Here is a 20,410-nt window from a genome sequence, read left to right as displayed (position 1 = left end):
TTTAGAGATTTTCAATACTTTTGAAGTCTTGTAAGATATAGTGATCTTTTACTTTCAACATTATCCCCCAACGTTAATCTTTTATTAGTTCTCATTTTGCACACAGTTCCTTGGTTAATCTGCTTCCACAACCCTGTCATTGCTCTTCTAGTACCAAGTTCCACATGACCTACACCAATTAGTTGCACAGTATATTGGAGCATCATCACTCCTGTTCCTCTCGAGAAAAATTTATTTAAAAAGCTTCTAAAATTTATTCTGCTGCCTCACTGCCCAGCAGGGAAGCCAGCACTGCTCCCACTCAGCAAAGGATTGGAAAGTGGCCTAGTGCCCCCCGAACTCCATTTTAAATTGCCCCTATCCCACCTGGTTACCTGGGACAAAGGTTGAATCAAGCCCACGATGTATTAAGTATCATGTGGTCATAATGCAGACTGACTGAACCCAATAGGCAAATTTGTGCTTTTGAGAAAAATACATCTTTGAAAAAATCCAGGCCATTTGCTTTATAAAAAGACTTTCACTTCATAATATTTGCATTTCAGATACAATGCATTACTTTGAAGAAGTGAAGTGGAGTGACCATGCAGGCAAATCCAGCAGCCATACTGCTTAGAGCAAAATATGTCCAGCTTTTGAGCTGAATTCCTGAATTGGGGTTTGAACTCACCTTTGAGAGGAAAAAGGAGGAATGGAGAAATTGGACCATCATTGTTTCTTGGGTTAAAAGAATCATAGTATCTTTGATTGAAGGGTAGAGCGATGATCCAAAAAACTAAGAAATGTCATAAAATTCAGGAGATTTTACAGTTAAAAAATTCCTCTTTGGAAAATCACTAGTTTTTAAAAAATATTTAGTTGTCAACCAATACATTCGCTAATTAAAGAAATTGCTTCTTAAAAAGGTCAGGTTGATGGGACAGGAGATTATGTTTACATCCAAATTAGATCACGCACTTCTTCTACACATTGTTAAAGATACATCTTGCATTACACTAGGCTAGATCACTTTAAAAGGTGTTTATTGGTCATATACAAAATAAAGTAAGCTGTATCTCAACAAACATACAGTATATACAGAAATAAATTAATGATGTGTCCAATGGAAACTGATACAGTTAATTTTCATGGCGGTTATGAATACATACTTATCTACAGATCATAAAGTACAATAATTTAGGTAATAAATACTTATTAAATGGACTCTTTATACAAAGTACAACAACAGTGATTCATTACACCCTTTGAGCCAGAATTTGATACAGAGCATTAGTCAACAAAATAGTTTTACCTTTAATTCATCTAATACTGCACAAATTTCACATCACTACATTGGTTGTATGCAACCTCCTCACAACATTTCAATTCTCAATAGTGTGATTACAACGCTCCTGGGAAGTGAAAAGTAATAACCTTTTTCCTTACGCTTCAAAAAAAAACAGATTTAGAACTCTTAAACACCCAGACTAACATCCTATTATTTTGTACCGATGGCATATGGCATTTTTATTTTACAGTAAACACCGAGTCCGTGGAAAATCTTTGCAAAATATAATGGGCTCCAAAGATCTAGACAGATTGCATGGAGGGGCAGTAAATTTATATAAGCTTCAAGTTCAATCCAGTAGCCAGCTTTGCATAAGTGTCAAGAAAAGTATTAGCTGAATCTGGTACAATATTTTGTAAGTACAGTGATAAACTAGCCAGCTGCATTAGAAAGACAGTTGTCAAAAACTAAGATACTGCAGCTAGACTCCAGCCCCGTGTAAAAATAAAATCTACAATAGCATTTTCCTCCGACGCATATTCACTTCCCAGCTTATCTCCAGAAACAGGTTCATTTCCAATTATCAAAAGGGGCTCACCCTTCCATGTCCAACTTCCACATTCTAATTCCTTATATTTAACTTCCCAGTGGCATGCAATCACCTGATAATGTGCTTGCCAATAATGGTCAGTAATGCTTCTGAAAATTTGCCAGTGTCTGCTCAAAGGGCTGTAATAAATGTAAAGCTGGATGCAGCACTCTGGCGACAGTACAACAGTGAAACAGAATACCTGCCCAACTGACTCCAACAAGTGAGTAACTGCTCTGCAGCAAAATGAGGATTATGTATCCTGGGTTAGAATCCTATCTACAATAAAATGCAGCCAGGGTGGATGAACATATTTCACCCCTTGTCCGGTAGCATACTTCCATTTTAGCCTAAATATCATTAGTATGCAAAGAGCAGAATGACTGAAGGTTTGCTTGCAAAGTTGGGAAGCACAAACTAATAACTGGATAGTGAAGTGTAAAAATTTGGTCATCAGGCTGGAGATGAACATCCAATCAAATGGACAGCTTTGTTTCTGATCAATTTGAATCTCATTTAATCATTGTAAGAAATAAGAAACTATTCCTCACCAGCATGCTAAAATATATTTCCATGTGGGCTCCAAGCCCAAAGGTTTAAACACAATAGTGATGTTCTTTTTGCTATTTGTGCTAATAGATTAAAATGACCATTAGCATGTATTACTCCAGTCTATAACTTTGAACACAATGACACACACACACACACACACACACACACACACACACACACACACACACACACACACACTCTCTGATACTCCTGTAACACAAATAACTATTTAGCCCTTATATTAACACATTATTTGCACGATAAGTAGTCACCCTTGCTATCTGTGGGGCACTATTCGAACACTGTTGGCCTGGACACCAATTGCTGCTTGCATATTTGAAGAACCTCACTTGACAACAGTCACCAAGCCGTACACATGTACGCCACACACCTCACATACAAAGCACTTGCTAAAACAAGCACTTACACTATTCACAGAGTAAACGTCACAGGCTGACAGCATTAAAGAACAGAGAAAAACAAATCACCACAGCATCTGAATGGGAATCAGAACAAGGCTTCAGTTATTATTCTTGTAATTTTCTGAACATGGAGGGGATTTATTTTTTTTTTAAAACCTACTCGCTATATATTGATCGATTTGTATACAAAATGCCTTCTGTGAAAAGGTGATTATCAAAATAGTATTTTTCCTTTAACTCCAATAGCATGAGAAACCTATGCCTCAGGTACCCCCTTTTTCCTGATGATCAGCATAGAGTACATTGCCTCCGTTTAAAAATGTTGAGTTGATGCATTCTAAGCACCATGCGAAATAAATCAACACCCCCCTCCTGCAAACTGTAGTTCTAGTGCAATTTCCTTTTCTCTGAAATAAGACTCCTGCTTCAAATATGATTATAATGCTATGTTGCTGCAGGATTATTGTTCGTGCCCTCTTCCCCTCAAATATATGAAATTGTACATTTCCCACCAGAAACATTTTGTTTCTTAGAACCAACCCTTGCTGGCATTGTGCAATCAAATATTGTGGTTAAAAAATAAGAATTCTACTTCTCCAACTGGATTTGAAAAAAATAGGCTTGCACAATTCAAAATCAAATGGGTATTTACAAACATGGATAAAACACATCCTAAGTTTAAGTGAAGGAAGGGAAAAAACTCACAAATATAGAAATTTAATTACAATACTTTGACATTCGTTTCAAATCAGCTTTTAAAACTACTGCGATTGAACAATAGGCATACAGTTTAAGCATGGAAGTCATGTTTAAGTTTAAAAGTCTTCCAGAATCAGGTATTTTTGACCACAGCAGTTAGTGTTAAAAGCAATTAAAACTGAAGACTGTTAAGTATTTGTTCTCACTTAACACCTGTCTGTATGATTCCACATTCAACAATATGCTCATTGCCAGAAGATTAGACTTGAACTTCATTTCTAGCGATAAGCCGCTGTGTCCTCACGTGATTACTTAATCGCAACACAGCTTATGCATTATTCAAAACATCTACACATTGCACTAAAGCTGGCCAAAGGCAGGCATGATGTCGGCACCAAACACTCAACATCTCAAACTGGCATCTATACAGTATGGCCTAAATGTGGGGATGGAACGTTTTGCAAATATATTGTGCAGCCTTGTAACTCGGTTCTGCAGTTAAAAAACTAAAAGTACAAAGTTACACCATCTCATTCAAAAATCCTACGTGATCCTCAAGGTTTGCATAAATTAACAGATCGCTATAGGACAAAATATAAATTTTGTTTTAATAGGATGGACGGGGATTTTAACCAAGACTTCTTGGTAAATGTTAAGCGGGTTGTTGGGTACATCAAAAGCCAGGTTGTGTTGAGATGCTGAGGGTGTTTTGCACAGCCCTTTTTGGCACAGATAGAAATTGTTTCTGACAATAAAAATAAGTTTTTTCTTACTGAAAACAATTGTGTAGAACAGCATTTTCTACAAGTACAATATCACAATTAGATAGAGGTGCGCGAGAAACCAAGTCATATATGCAGTTTAGCCAAATAGAATTGTATTTCAGACCAAACATCAGGTTAACAGTGAACAATCAGCAAATCCAATAACAGCTCAACAATTGAACAGCACCTTTGATTACACAGTCAACAAAAAAAATTACATTAGACACTGAATATATTTTGCATTTCCAAATCTTTGTACTGTAATATATATTCTACTTCAATACAACTAAAGAACAAATCCCTTAGTTTGTGCTGGCAGTAAATGTGTACAAATTAATACAAAGTTCAGAGGATACAACATGGGGACACTTTGGAGATGACAGCAGCATACAAGCCAACAAAAAAGATCTCAAGGAATTCAAGGTTCATCATGAATTCATCCCCCGTATTTTTAAAATCTGCAGAGCAAATACAGATCTCAAACGGTTAACATTAGATGCTGTGCAATAGTTTAGTATTCCTGGTTTGGTTAAGATGAGCCAAAGAGTATTTCAGAAGAGACTGCTGATCAAACTGAACTTGAGGTTCACACACCCCCTTGAAGTTTGTTGCATTTTTTTCTAAATTCACATGTGCAGCAAGTGTGGAAGAGGAAGTATGGAAAAAGATGCACACAACAAAAAAACCCCATTGTGCTCACACACAAATAAATACAGAACTAAACAACTGTAAAATAACACTAAACTGCATATTAACACATCACAGATACATCACCCCAGATCCACTTGACACGCTGATTCACTAGAAAGCTATTGATTTCAATAAGCCACTCTAGAAACATCTGTAAAAGCTATTAAACAATTTTTTTGTAATTTTTTGTATATAAATATTGTATGATAATCTGTGTACTTATAAAAATTAAACTCGAATACCCTTACATGTTGACAAAGATACTTTGTATACATACACTAAAGAGGAACTTTTACTATCAAAGATTCTCTGAATAATTTTTCATTCATATGGTTAATCAGCCCCTTCTACTCACACTTGCTTTTTAGAAGCAATTTCAAACATCTGTAAAGGTTCAATAGTCATTTTCATTGGCTGAGGAGAGAGAAATGGGAGTGGGAGGTGGAACAAGCAGCTAGTTCTAGTCAGCAGGAACAAACAATGAGCCAACTCTCCACATCTAACTTACGACAGTCAGAGAGGGTTAAACCTTTTTCTGAAAAGCAAACCGTACAGCTAACAGGGTTTCTTTTTGCTGAAATAGTGTTGTCTCTTTCGGTGCTTAGATTGTTGCTTTTCTTTTACCACCTAATATCAGTGGTAATCTGAACATTCACTCACCACAATGTGTATGATTAAACACCATGTTGTGGAAAACATTTCACTAACTCTGTAAACTTTTAAACTTTTAAACACCAGACGTTTGAGCTCTATCTGTACGATATTCAACAATTATACACGACACAAATTAATAAACTATAAATAAAAAAGATTCAGAGTTAGAGATTGGGTTATCAGAAGCTGTCCATTTTGAAGAATCCAAAACCACAAAGAATTAAGCTTTGATTTGAAGACCGCACATTTCAAATAATCAAAAGCTTATTGTACAGTCTGACATTCCACTGCCATCATTGTATAGTAACAAGCAGATGGCATGGTTGCTGTAACAGCATATAGTGTTACAAAGGGCGCTATTAATTCTGCTTCCTCCCATCTCTGTACATTTTTAAATGCTGTGCATTGTCTTCCAATAATTATTGGTCTTTTTTTAAAAAGAAATGTAACAAATTAAAATCAAAATTTCTAATTTGTGCTATAAATTTGTCAAGAAAGACCGAGTAGTATATGAATAGAAAGGAATACTTAACCATATGAACAGGTCATTTGAACTACCTTACTCCATGGTGATACGGTACACCGTGTTCAGATGTGCATGAATATGAGAAGCTGTTAACTGGTCAGTGCACAAAGTTAGCCACAAGATTTGAAATAAGAAATAAATACCTCCAATTTAAAAAAAATTGTTGTACTGACAGACCATTTTACAATGCAATTGATTCAACTACTACAGCACCATACAATGTTGGGATATGCTTAAAACATGTCATGATGCCACTTCATCCAAATGCAGGATTTTTTTTTTTGCAAAGTTTGCTCAAGTTACAGAAAAATCAATGAGCTTGGCCTTTAGGAAGGCAGTGGAGCCACCATGGTTTGATCTGTGTGAAATACTGTCATGCGGCAAGGTCTTCCAAGTCAAAGAAGGTCTCCATTTTATTCATTTGTGGCTATGTTATGGTACTCAATGTGAATTTGGTGCCTAAATAAATATCGAACTTTCTACTCATTTTGATTTCACACAGTTCAGTTAAAACTGGAGACCTTTACAGGAATTGTGATAGAGATGGACAAATTAAGGCCCTAAACATTGTTACCAAACTCAAGTTTTAGTTGCTATGATCAAATGAGGTTGACCATTCTAACTTTGCTTATTCATCATGTTGCCACAGCCCTGTGGTCGCTTTCTTCCTGTGGAAAAATGTATTTAAAACATTCATCTGGGACAGAAAGAGGTGGATTTTTTTTTTAAAAAAACCTCGTGTTTAACTCCATGAATTGACCAGTTTTACTACAAACTAGTTTGGCTCTGGCCTGTGTCTACAGCAGTATGTACTAAGATCTTGCATCGGTTTTGGATTTGACTATTGTGATGACACTGGTGGTTGCCACTTTGCCTGGCATAATGGGGCCAATGGCAGAGGTGATAGGACCTCTAACCGGCATGACGGGTCCTCTGGCCACGGTCCTGGCGAAGCTCTGCAAGGCCTCATACTTGGATCGCAGGGCATCCAGCTCTAATTTCATGCTGGCATTCTCAGATGCCAGCTTCTCTACCTCCTGTTGAAGTTCTGCTTTCTGCTTCTCTAATTCCTCCTTCTGAGTTACCCTCTTGACACGGCAGCTGGCCGCGTAGCCACGGTTCTTGAGTGTTCTGCGACGCTGCTTCAGCCGGATGATGTCCTCTTTGGTTAGGCCCCGCAGATGCTGGTTCAGTTCTCGAACGGACATCGAGACGAGCTCCTGATCTGTGAGACTGGCTCCATTTTCACCTGGCTCCCGCTTCACCTGTGGGGGAGGAGCAGTGGAAGAAAAAAAAAAAAAGCTTTCAAAACGTGGCACTGACTTAAAAGAAAGCATTTAGATCAAAATGGAGTTGTAGGACAGGTTTCCATTGGATTGGCTAAACATTGAACACATTGAAAATTATGGCAAATAATTGGAAAATGTCCGATGCATGTTTACCTAACACAGGTAGAGGATTTTCAATACAAACATTTATCACCAAATCAGAATCACTTGCATAAAGAGCCGTCTTTCAATTCACTATAAACAGTGAACGGTGGGAGAGCTAACTTTTCAAAAAAAGGTTATTTATTCGTAGAAGCGTTTTCATACGAGGGTTGATTCTTTGACATCACAAACACATTCTCCCTCTATAACCCATGCAACTTTTCTGCTTCCACTGCCAATTTTGATACACCAAAAACAGCTGCCTTTACACAAGTTTTAACACTTAAACTGACTTGGCATCTTACCCTTTGGTTAAACAAACGACTGGGGAGGAACTGGTTAGGAGAAACAGTTAAAATATTAAACACTAAATAACTTGACACGAAGGCACAAATGGTAATTAGGTAGCTGGGAAAACAACCTTTTCATGCCAAATAAAGATGGGGAGTAAATTACCAGGGAAGGCCTTTACGATGGACATTGTGAATAGGGAGCCCAAGGGGGAACTCATGAAAGAAAAAACTAGGAAGGATTATGATAAGGGAGGCAGCAAAGACAAAGGGGAGCTTCATGTTGGGCTTAATGTCATGTAGGTAATTTGCAGGGAACAAAGTTCACTAAGATAATACCATGCCAGAAATTCCTAACTGTACCAAAGCAATTAAAGTTACTATTTCTATTACTGTAACCAATCCACTAAAATTGCTGAAAAAAAAGACTTGCATATAAAAATCAATGGATGTTGTATATTCACAGTGCTGACATTTGGAACAATTTGGAACATTTATATCCATAATATTATTGTATTCAAATTGGAAATTTGTTGTCACCCTCACTGTATTTTTTGGTTCAGTCATGTCAAATCTTTCATTACTGTAATGGCCTCAATGTTGACAGGTTAAATATCGAGATGGTAATTAATTTTCCATACAAGTTATGGTTAAGCGCTGTTATTTGTTTAATCCAGTCAGTCCATTAACTAAAAAGATTTGTTGCTTGATAGCAAACAATCAATGCAACTGTAAAACCTCCAGTGGATATTAATTGAAAATGAATATTTATCCATCCTTAAATTATTAGGAAAGCCCAACTCTCGGTGAACTCCCAGAAACAATGTTTAAGGTGGCAGTGTGCAGCACATCTGAAAGACCTAAAAGACCCCCTTGTAAACCAGAAATGAATGGCTGCTGCTGTCAAGGAGGGTGCATTATATGCACAGTTGGCACTAAATCCATAAGAGTTAATTGCAATAGTTACTAGTTTTTAAGTAAAACCAAAATGACATGGCAGGAACAGCTTATTCTTAGCTTAAACCTAGTACAGTAAACTGTAAAAAAAGACTTCAGGAGGACATAGACAGGTGAGTCGATGGATATCAAGTAAAAACGTACATTTTGAGAGAAGGATAAACATTTACATACACTGAAAGGTGACATTTTAAAAGCAGTAGTGTGCAGAGATCGCAACTCAGATATGCAGCTCTTTTAAGGTGGCGACCAAGATGATAAATCTGTTTTTAAAAAAGCACAATGGGTCACGAGTTTTAGAAGTAAGGGAATGGAGTGCAAAAGTTAAGCCTATTAAACAAGTGGTTAAGTGTTAAAGTACTCTTGTCAAGTTTTGGATGCCCTACTTTAGGAAGGATGTCAAGATCATGGAGAATGTGCAGTGATATCAGAGATGAAGGGCTTTAGGAGGACAGACAAGATGACAAACTGCAACTCTTTTCATTAGAGGAAAGTTTAAGAGGAGGATCTGATTGAAAAATTTGCCAAGGTAAATATCATTTCTATTGGTTGGCAAGTAAATAACTGGTAATCTGAGGTGCAATACACTTTTAAAGGGAATGTGAGCAGATTGACCACGTGACTGCATTACCCAATTGCTGTGTAGCGCGGGCTACAGTGTTAATCAGTACTTTAGAATAGGGTCTGGATTTGGGAAGCACACGTGTTAGTGCTCTGTGACTTGTGTTAATAAACAGCATGTGCTTCATCTTACATTGGTCTCTGCGTCTGCAGTATCTTGTTTACCAACTCACTCACCAGTAGCTAAGTGGGCAACCATGTTCGCTGAGCAAAGTGATCTGACATAAGGAACACAACAATAACCAAATGCCATAAGCTTTAAGATAAGCACCAAATAAAAGATGATAAAAGGTTGGAGAATAACTGTATGGCATGGAATGCCTGCCTTACCAGAAATTGATCACTGAAGCAGAATCTATATTAGCATTTGAAATTAAAGTGAATAATTTGTTTTTTTTTTTAAAAAGCTTTAAAAGGGTATAGGGGAGAAGGGGCCAATTGGACAGCTCGAGGGCGGGTGGAGTTGTGATGGAATGAATGGCCTTCTGCACTGTAAAATTCTATGATTCTAGTCAAGGTCATTAAAATTTAATGTATACATAAAATTACACTATTTAGAGTTAAGTGTATATCAGCTTCATAAAGAGACAAACAGAGACTATCTGTCACAGCTGAAGAATTATTCCTTAAAGCAGGAAGAAAGGCAAAATTTTCCAAAGACAGAAAAAGCATGAAAAATTAAAGCTCAATGCGTAACGAACCCTGCATATGGCAACTTCAGAGGTGACAAAAATAAAATCTTACTGAAATGAGCCATTAAATAACAAAAAAATTAGATTGATTTTGGTTTCATTAAATTTTTAGCAGCCTCCTCACAAGAAAATGAGTAGCACTGTGCTGGAAAAAATATCAGTGATTATTTAGTTCATGGAGCACAATCCTATAAGTAATGGAATAGCACAACTACTTTGAGCTTGCTCTATTTAAGAGAGTATCTTTGGACTTGATGCTATTGGGCAGATGCAGAATTATCAACACAAAAAGAAAATCACATCTTTCAAATGAAATAAACCAAATATTTAGCAGTTCCCCCTTTGGTTACCTGAGCAGTGCTCCAAGATAAGTATCTCCTATTTTTCCCCCATGAAACATTTATCTTTAATCTCTGTACAGAGCTATTAACTCTATAGACAGAAAGACTTAAGCCAGGATTGACTGCACATAGTATAGTTTCTACTGAATTTCTAATCAAATCTTACTGTAGTTTATCTACTTCACATTCTAGGGAAGTTTAACAAAAAATAAATGTGCAATGGATCAGCAACACAAACATTTTAACCAAATAATTGTGTGCAGAGATTTTGATGGCAGCAGAGCAGAAAGATGCTTTGTTTTAATACTGTATTTAGATGAACTATTAAAAGACAGTTGGTAGCCATTAAGACCTCAAAGACAAAAAGCACTGGATAGCTCTCTGATCTCCAGCTATGAAGAGAAGCAGTACCATCAATATAATATGCACCATTAGACAACCATATTTACATAGCTCACTGGGACCCTCTATGGACAACAACATGTAGCGCATCATGACGCAAGCTACTTTTGTCACCACGTGGGCTTTTTTTTTTTTACTTAAACAAAACCCCATTTACAGGAAAGACAAGGAACCTGAAATTTAATAACCAAAGACAAAATCTATAATTTGTGGATAACAAATTACAGCAGCTCAGATGGAAAAGTTTTCTCTACAAAAAAAAAGAGATACAATGTGATCTCAGTACAGCAGTGGGTTCTGGGTCCATTTGTCTTGCATCTGAAAACAAGAGGTCTTGTGGCTCAGCTGGTAGTGCCCCTGCCTGAGCCAGAATATCGGGGTTCAAGTCGTACTCCTGGACTTCTTGGCCATGAAAGGAGTGTTCATGTGGCCAAGCAGGTTTGCAATCAACCTGCTAAGCCTTCCAACACACCCATGGCAGGTGGTAAGAGCGAGAGAGAATCCTGGTCAGCTACGCTTGATGCGGAATAGTCCTCCACAAGCAATAACCACTTTCCCTCTCCCTGCACTCCTCACAGACTATGGCTAATTGCCGTAGTCGGATATATTGAAAGCATCCTACCACAAGCATTTCCTGGGAAAAGCTCCATGCATTCTTGCAATGAGAGCTTTCATTTAAATCAGACAAAATAAAAGATAGTAAATATAAATAACAACAGTGAGAGATGGAGTAATTTTAGTTTTAAACAGAAGACACAATGTAATCTTTAGAATTCTCTACTCAAGGGCTGCGAATGCTCAGTCCTCGAGTATGCTCAAGGCTGAGATTGATAGAATTTAGCCACATGAGGACATGGGGATAGGGCAGGAAAATGGACTTGAAACAGAAGATCAACTATAATCTTATTGAATGGCAGAGCCAGCTCAAGGAGCCATCTGACCTATTCCTGCTTCTATTTATGTTCTCATACCTTTAGAACAAACGAGTGAGCTTATTTTGCTGCAATTTAAGTATATGCGTGTTTTTTTCCAGGGGGTGGATACACACATGGAGCACAAATCAAACTGTGGAAAGGTTCCGACGCTCCCTGTGAATTACAGTGTAAACAGAACGGCTCCAAATGAGTCCGTCTGGTACATGAAGCAAATTCTACTGGAAGAGATCCAGGAATCAGTCTAAAAATAGGGTTTAGGATTTTCCCCGAGTGTTGTACGTCAATTTACCAAACAGGTTTCTCATTGTTTACTCTGCTTCTCGAATTATGCATTTTTATAGGGAAATGTTGAGTAATTTTTGAATTAGTTACAGCAACAGAGGAACAGTGAATGGCTGCTCAGAGTAAATTCAGTGAAGAGAAATCTTTGTTCCTACTCTGTTGGAACATTATCATTCGTCTTTAGAGGGCTGGTCCTGAGTGTACTTGTACTGCGCTCCAAACATCGCTACTATTACAGAGAGTCTTTATTTTTAAATTGGATTTTTGTGTGTTGATTAGTACCACAGTTCAGAAAGAATATCAGTGCTGGGAAATGGGAGTGTTCCAACACAGTCGCTCAATGTGATAATGCAATCACTGGTCAGGTATAGTAAAGCTTCCTCTATTCTTCTCCATAAATCATAGCTGTTCCAATCTCTGAACCCACCACCAACCTCCATATCATGCTCCCATTTCCCATATAAGCCAGCCTCTTAATGGAATTGTAAATTTAGTACAATTAAAACTGAACCAGAGGCGGCTTCTTTACAATTGGATAAAAGCAAAAAACTGCTGGAAATCCAAAACAAAAATAAAAATACCTGGAAAAACTCAGCAGGTCTGGCAGCATCTGCGGAGAGGAACCCAATTACTGTTTCAAGTCTGTATGACTCTTCAACAGAACTAGTCATTTGGACTGGAAACGTTAACTATGTTCCTCTCTGCAGATGCTGTCAGACCTGCTGAGTTTTTCCAGGTATTTTTATTTTTGTTTTCTTTATAATTGGATTGGGAGTGGGCAAATTTACAGGCATCAAGCAGAGACAGCTTTCACTCCATCACACTGGGCCGAAATTTAGACCAGTTTCTAAACTGGATTATTTATGGGAAAAAAAGCTTTGAACTATATATTCTACAAAGTACTTCTCCAGTGTCAACAAATTAAAAAATAAAGATATTTGCTAGTTGTTCAAAGATATTCACATTTTAGTAAATGATTTTGAATTTCTTAGAGGCCTACCATTTTACAACTTCGTTCTATTTCAGAGTTGCTCCAGGAAGGTGGGATTCAGAGGTGCACTGCACACATTCCAGAAGAGCACTATTAATTTCAACCTGAGGCACTCCTTAGGAGTAACCTACAGCTACCTGATGAACATAGTGACAGGACCAGGTCATTCAACCCATCAAGGCTATTCTGCCGCTCAATTAGATCGTGGAGAACCTGAACCTCAACTCTATTCCTTCATTTTTGTTACATGGTTGAACAAGATTGGTATTCATACCTAACAAAAATTTATCAAGTTTGGAAATTTACCATTCTCAGCAATTGGGGCAGGGGACTGATTCCAGATCTCCACTAAATCTTGTGCTTCCTATTTTCACTCCTATTGACTTTGCCCAAATTTTATGACACTTCATTATTCTGGATTGCCCCAAAAGAAATAGCTCACTGTCCAACCCTATCATTCTAAAGACCCTGATTAGATCACTACTCAAATGGAACTCAAACAGAGTTTTAAAAAACCCTAAATTTAACTTTTTAAATCCTAGCTCTGCCCTGTCCTAGGCCAGCTATTTTTTTTTCGAGGTACCCAAAGCTGAAAGTAATACTCCAAACAGTATCTGACCAAGGCTCAGTACAACAGAAATATCACTTCCTCACTTTTGAATTAGTGACTTTTTGGGTTAGCCATTTCTATTACTTTTATTATCTGCACACATGGACATCCAAACCCTTTTACTCCACCACAGCTCCCAGTCCTTTACCATACATGAAATAGTGCATGACCTCATTCGCCACATTGAGCTCATTCTGCCAGTTTTGCCAACTCACTCAGTCTGTTTATGCCTCATTATAACTTCCTTCTGCAAGATGCTCTATTCTTACATTTACATACATGTAGCATTAAGGCTTGGCCTGATCTCTCACGATTAAAATTTTTGTTTTCGTTTGACATAAACATCTCATAAATCTGTACTATATAGTTAGAAATAATAAAATGGTTAAGTTGCTCATTCCCAGGGTGCTTTAGGATTTAGTGTGTCAGTGCGCAATTTAGCCGACTGGGCTGTTTATTTTCTGCTGAGGTACAAGATATACTAATTCATGCCAGTTGACTAAATTTTGACAACTCACTGTGAAATGATTGTTTTGAGATAGGAAAGGGGACAATGGGGCCACGATGATTAGTTACATGGTTAATACTAAACAAGATTGGCTACCTGAAGTTCGTGAAGAACACTAGCAATTCTGGAATTCTTGTTCGTATTGATTACAATATGATCGTAGTGCAATCATCATGAACAGTATGTGAGACTAGAGGCCTATGAAGATCTTGGAGCTTTCATTCACAATTTGTAGAGAGGAACCACACAATAAGATCAACCATGGTTCCAACTCTACCCAGAGGAAAAATGGTATTGGTGTTTATCTCTCTGTTTCAGAACTGCTTAGCCATCAAGTCTATGAAGATTTGGTTGAACACAATTTGGTGCCATGTGTGTCAGATTCAAATTCTCTTGCCTCTGAACTTACTGTGCTTCCTAACACCCAAGTCAGTCAAAAATGGAGTATCACTTGTCACATTACACCAGAAAATATTCCTTTTCTCCTTACTCTCCGTTTTCTACTTACCAACACAGAGCACAAGCCTCCATTTTCCATGAACTTTTATTTACGCTAATAATCTCTTATAGAGCCTAATCAAATGGCCCTCTGTAGTCCAAATCAACAACATCCACAGACATTCCACCATGCTAGTGACTGCCTGGAGGAATTGCAGATTGCCAGAAGTTGGATTCTGCCATAAGCTAATCACTCCAGTCACTCCAAACTGAATCAGAAATCCAATTTCCCTATGTGGCTGAAAACACATCATAAAATAATAAAAAAAAGGGATGGAAAATATTCCCCTCAGCCTTACTAAAACCACAGTTCAACCAATGAAATAAACTAAATAAATCAAGCATTATACTTGGTTATTACAAGTGCCTTGCAATTTGTCCACAACTAACATTTTTCCATGTTAAAGAAAACTTTGGCTGTCCTAACTTTCAGACACGTGGTCCCAGAATTTAGAAATACATTAGTGAAAAAGGTTGCAAACCAAGAAGTTCTCTGAAGCCTAAGTAAGCATCAAATGGTCTGAGCTGTGTTCTGTATAGCATTTAGATTTACTTTACACACCAGTGAATATCTTGCAGCATTGCTAAAGGTTAAGCTGATGTCCAATTATAGAAACATTCTACCATAAAACACATAAATGTAATGTTCTGCTGCTAAGAGTGAAGCTTTGCTCAAGATAGTCTTTTAAAAGGTCTTGAAGTCTCCTTGGATTGAAAAATTCACCAGCTTGAGATCACGGGGTTGAATTGCATTTGGTGGGGCTGTTTGCAGATTGTCAGGCATTTGTAAGTTTCCAGCTGCAGATCAGATGGCAAACCACCTCCACCAGTAGCAAAGAACCTTTGTTTTGACTGCAACATCAACTGAAGAAAAAGTATATACACAATAGATTTCGGAACAGCCAAACACAGAACACAAGAAATAGCAGGAGTGGACCATATCGCCCATCGAATCTGCTCTGCCATTCAATATGATCATGCGCGATCTTGGGCTTCAACTCCACTTTCCCACCGCTCCTCATATCCCTTGATTCCCTGAAACCCCAAAAATCTGTCTATCCCAGCCTTAAATGTATTCAACAATAGAACATCCACAACCCTCTGGGGTAGAGAATTCCAAAGATTCAGCATCCTCTGAGTGAAGTAATTTCTCCTCAACTCAGTCCTAAATGATCAGCCCCTTATCCTGAGACTGGGCCCCCTGCATTTGAACATGGATTGCTTCAGCAAGACCTGGAAAGTAAGTAAAGTTTTCTATAACTCCGGTTTTTAATAGGCTTGAATTAGATAATTGAAGAGTTGCATAATAAAATTCTAGCTATGCAAAAGACTAATGATTCTAAATACCAGATGGTTCAAATAAAATGCCTGCTGGCACTAATATTTTTCACTTAAAACTGACCTTTGGGGACTCAAATGATTAATACATAGGAAGACAAAGTAATGGTAGATTTAGAAAATGATATGGTGAACGCATTTTCTTTGAGCTCCTGCACCTTAAAATTTACCACCTCACTGCTGACCTTAAGAGAAATCAAGGACTCGAGACAGTACCTGAAACAAAGCTGATTGGTATTCTGATTGGTGACAAATCAAAATCCAGTGATAGGGGAGTTATTATCAGCAGAAACAGAGATAGAATGTGGTTCAGTCCTGGATGTGATTAACATTATCAGTAACAGGATCAGAAAATACAACCATGGTCCATTTCACTGAGTTAAATTTCTAAGAAACATCAAATCCCACATCTCTACCAAGTTTTCCTCTGGGCAATAATCCAATTCTCTTCAATTTGCAATATGATTTTTTTTTTTTTATTCGTTCATGAGATGTGGACGTTGTTGGCTGGGCCAGCATTTATTGCCCATCCCTAACTGCCCTTGAGAACTGAGTGGTGTGCTTGGCCATTTCAGAGGGCATTTAAGAGTGAAACACATTGCTGTAGTTCTGAAGTCACATGTAGGCCAGACCAGTTAAAGACAGCAGATTTCCTTCCCTGAAGGACATCAGTGAACCAGATGGGTTTTTATAACAATTGACGATGATTTCGTGGTCAGCATTAGACTTTTAATTCCAGATTTTTTGTTGGATTCAAATTGCGCCATCTACCATGTTGGGATTCAAACCCAGTTACCCAAAGAATTACCCTGGGTCTCTATCTCCTTTAACAGACCATTCTGTACACAGAGTAGTTACATTTCACACTTCAAATTTGAGATCATGTGCTCTGATTGCGTTAAATATAGCAGCATTAACTCTTTTCCTCTGCCCTGGAGGATCTTGGGTACTTCTCGTAAAAATCATTCCTGGTTTGTTGAAAATAAAGTTGCTTTAATCATGACATTCCAAAGCAGGAATTACTTTTGGATTCTCCGCTTCAAAGGATGGGAGTGTTGTCAGGAATCGAGAGCAGTGCCTGCTTTCTGTGATTAGTAATTTGAACCATTAAGTCTATTAAGACAGACAGAACCACAATTTTAAAACTCTTCACCCAAAGGTGAATGTCCCCAGTGGTAAAATACCTCTCCTAAACTTTGCATTGGGTGTGTTAGCAAGCAATAATGTTTTGCCTCATATTACAAGACAGATCTGTATACACAAAGTCAGACCCAGCTTCTGATCACAAAAATTTCTACTGGCTTTCTGCTACTGCACTGCCTGATATTGAATCAACTTCCTCTATATGGCAACACACAAACCATTTTCTGCTTATTAGTCAGCAGAAGCCACAGCTGGCCAAAAACAGAGGATGATTAATTGCAGCATTTCACTTTTTAAAAAAGCAGCAATTTTTGAAATAAAGAAGTATTTTTAATCAATTTTTCCTTTCTTAGTGAGATGATGGGTTTTGTGCTTGAAATGGTCAAGCTAGCAATGCACTTTTTAAAAAAATGATTGAATACTATATGGTACAGTGTTGGTTGTATTTATGGACTGACCCCTTTTAAGTCTTTGTACAGTGTTTCTTTGGCTTCTATTTTAAAGCAGGTTTTGACAAAATTTATTTTACATGCCTCAAATAAAATCAGCAGACTGATCACAGGCAAATCAGGTGTTTACCTGCATTATTGCAATGTTAATTTCTAGGGCTCTCTCATTAGGAATATACATTTCCAGCATTAAAACAACTCATGGGTAACTCGATTTTCATGGGATGTGGACGTTACTGGCTAGGTCAGCATTTGTTGCCCATTGCTAATTTCCGTCAAGATGATGGTGTTGTGCTACCTTCTTGAACTACTGGAGTCCATTTGGTGCAGGTACACCCACAGTGCTGCTGGGAAGGGAGTTCCAGGATTTTGATCCCTTGGCAGTGAAGGAACAGTGATATAGTTCCCAGTGAGGATTGTGTGCAACTTGGAGGGGAATGTGCAGGTGGTGGTGTTCCCATGCATCAGCTTCCCTTGTGGTAGAGGGCACGGGTTTGGAAGATGCTGTAAAAGGAGCCTTGGTGAGTTGCTGCACTGCAATTTGTAAATAGCACACACTGCTGCCACTGTGCGCCAGTGAATGTTAAAGGTGGTGGATGGAGTGCTGATCAAGCAAGCTGCTTTGTCCTCTGTGGTGTTGAGCCTCTCAAGTATTGTTGGAGCCACGATCATCCAGACATGTGGAGAGTATTCTGTCTGTGCCTTGTGGATGGTGGACATGCTTTGGGAAGTCAGGAGGAGAGTTACTCACCTCAGAATTCCCAGCCACTGATCTGCTCTTGTAGCCACAGTACTTATATGGCTCGTCCAGTTCCGTTTTTGGTCAATGGTAACCCCTATAATGTTGATTTGTGAGGGGATTCACCAATGGTAATTACATTGAATGTCAAAGGGAGATGGTTAGACTCCCTTTTATTGCAGATGGTTATTGCCTGGCACTTGTGCATAACAAATGCTACTTGCCACTTATCAGACTAAGCCTGAACATTGTCCAGGTCTTGCTGTATATTGGCACGGACAGCTTCAGTTTCTGAGGAGCTGCAAATGGTACTGAACACTGCATCCCCTATTCTGACCTTATGAAAGGAGGGAAGCTCATTGATGAAGCAGCTAAAGATGGTTGGGACTAGGACACTGCCCTGAGGATCACCTTCAGCAATGCCCTGGACTGAGATGATTGGCATCCAACAATCGCAACCATCTTCCTTTGCAAAGTAGGACTCCAACCAGGGGAAAGTTTTCCTCAGATTCCCATTGACTCCAATTTTGATAGGGCTCCTTGATGAAATGCTGCCCTGCTGTCAGGTTATTGCTATGCAAGTGCTGTTTGATAGCACTGTCGACGACACCTTCCATCACTTTGCTGATGATCAAGAGGATGCTGTTGCCATGGCGGCTGGCAGGATTGGATTTGTCCTGCTTTTTTGATCAGGACATTCCCAGGCAACGTTCCACATTGTCGGGTAGATGCCAGTATTGTAGCTGTACTGTAACTGTTTGGCTGAGAAACCAAAGCCCGTCCAAAGCAGTAGCAAATGTATTAATTGTCAGCGGTGGTTACTGGTTTATTCTGCTCTTTACAATATCATACTACAGGGGACTCCATGGAGGTGATACAAGTGACATTTCTTTCTGTCTAGCACAATGGCAAATTTAGCCAGGTTTGCTTTGAATTGCGTAACAGCACATGCTAGTAACTGGATCTGGAGCTCAAATTGCTTTGAAACTAGAATATTTCAGCTTTACTGTTCAGGCATACGTGCTTGTGGTCATGCCTGGACATATAAACAGGATTAGTATATATATATTCAGCCAACATTGCATCAGAAGCCAGGTCTCAAAACGGTATATTTTTACAAGCTCCACTATGACATCTCACATAGTGCATGGGGAAAAAGAAAAGTTGTCTGCATTTGGCTTCTATCTAACTATCCCTGCAAGGTACACATTTGATTGGGATCTTTCTAAATGATCAAATTACTTGATCATAGGGTGAGGCACTGAAGGGCACCTGGTGCCTTGAATCCAAAAATATAGCAAAGCAAGTGAAACCACTTGGGGAGGAGGAAGAGAGGGGCGGGTGGGACAAATGGAAGAAAAATGGCATAAAAATGAGGAAGGGGAAAAAAGAACACAGGAGAAAAGAACTCGGGCGATCTTAAAAAGAAAATCTCATGTCAAATATTGGCCAATCTTTTTATGTATCAAACTACTTGCTTATTCCTTGTGCTCGACTAGAGGATGAAATGAAACATGGATAGAAATTCAGAAACTAACTCTCAGCGGATTCCAAGCAATGTCATTAACTCAACGTGAAATCTTGAACAGAAGGATCAGCATCAGTATTAAAGATGCTTTCTTTAGTAGACGTCAACAGCCTGTGCATTAAACGTTTAAAAGGGAGGTCAGCTGTACCTTTAAGGCCTTGTTTCCCTTGTTAGTAGTCGTCATACCACGGCACACTTTCAATCACACAAACCTGTGGGAAAAGAAAAAAAACATGTGAACATTTCTTTGGAGTATTTTTTTTGTGTGAATAACCAAGATATTAAGTACTTTGCATCCAGATGCAGCTTCCATTTGGGGCCATCAAGACAGGCTCTTAGCACATGCTCAATGAGCTTAGTCAACAAATAGCTGAGTCATGAAGTCTAACTATCTGACCCCTGACTGCTAGTCTGTGCTGAGCAGTAGGGATACCACAGATGACCTGAACGCCAGGTAAGGTTAAGGTTGGACTTGGCAGTGATGCTCCACATG

The 20,410-nt window shown here is 38.5% G+C and overlaps 1 protein-coding gene across 2 annotated transcripts in view; it reads right to left on the bottom strand.

Moving 5' to 3' along the window:
- Window positions 1-1,005: 1,005 nt before the first annotated feature.
- LOC121293833 (transcription factor MafG) overlaps window positions 1,006-20,410 on the bottom strand; it is a 39,819-nt gene continuing 20,414 nt past the window's right edge. For both annotated transcript variants that reach the window (XM_041217210.1, XM_041217211.1), the window contains exons 2-3: window positions 20,066-20,129; window positions 1,006-7,428 (exon numbers count right to left, since the gene is read on the bottom strand). In XM_041217210.1, coding sequence (XP_041073144.1) covers window positions 6,976-7,428; window positions 20,066-20,101 — 489 coding nt within the window. In that variant the 5' untranslated portion in view covers window positions 20,102-20,129 and the 3' untranslated portion in view covers window positions 1,006-6,975. The remainder of the gene's footprint in view (window positions 7,429-20,065; window positions 20,130-20,410) is intronic.

The sequence above is a fragment of the Carcharodon carcharias genome, chromosome 22, assembly GCF_017639515.1.
Source record: "Carcharodon carcharias isolate sCarCar2 chromosome 22, sCarCar2.pri, whole genome shotgun sequence".
In the NCBI taxonomy this organism is placed as follows: Eukaryota; Metazoa; Chordata; class Chondrichthyes; order Lamniformes; family Lamnidae; genus Carcharodon; species Carcharodon carcharias.
Note: the sequence above shows the minus strand (reverse complement) of the source record. Positions and strands in the feature narration are given on the sequence as shown.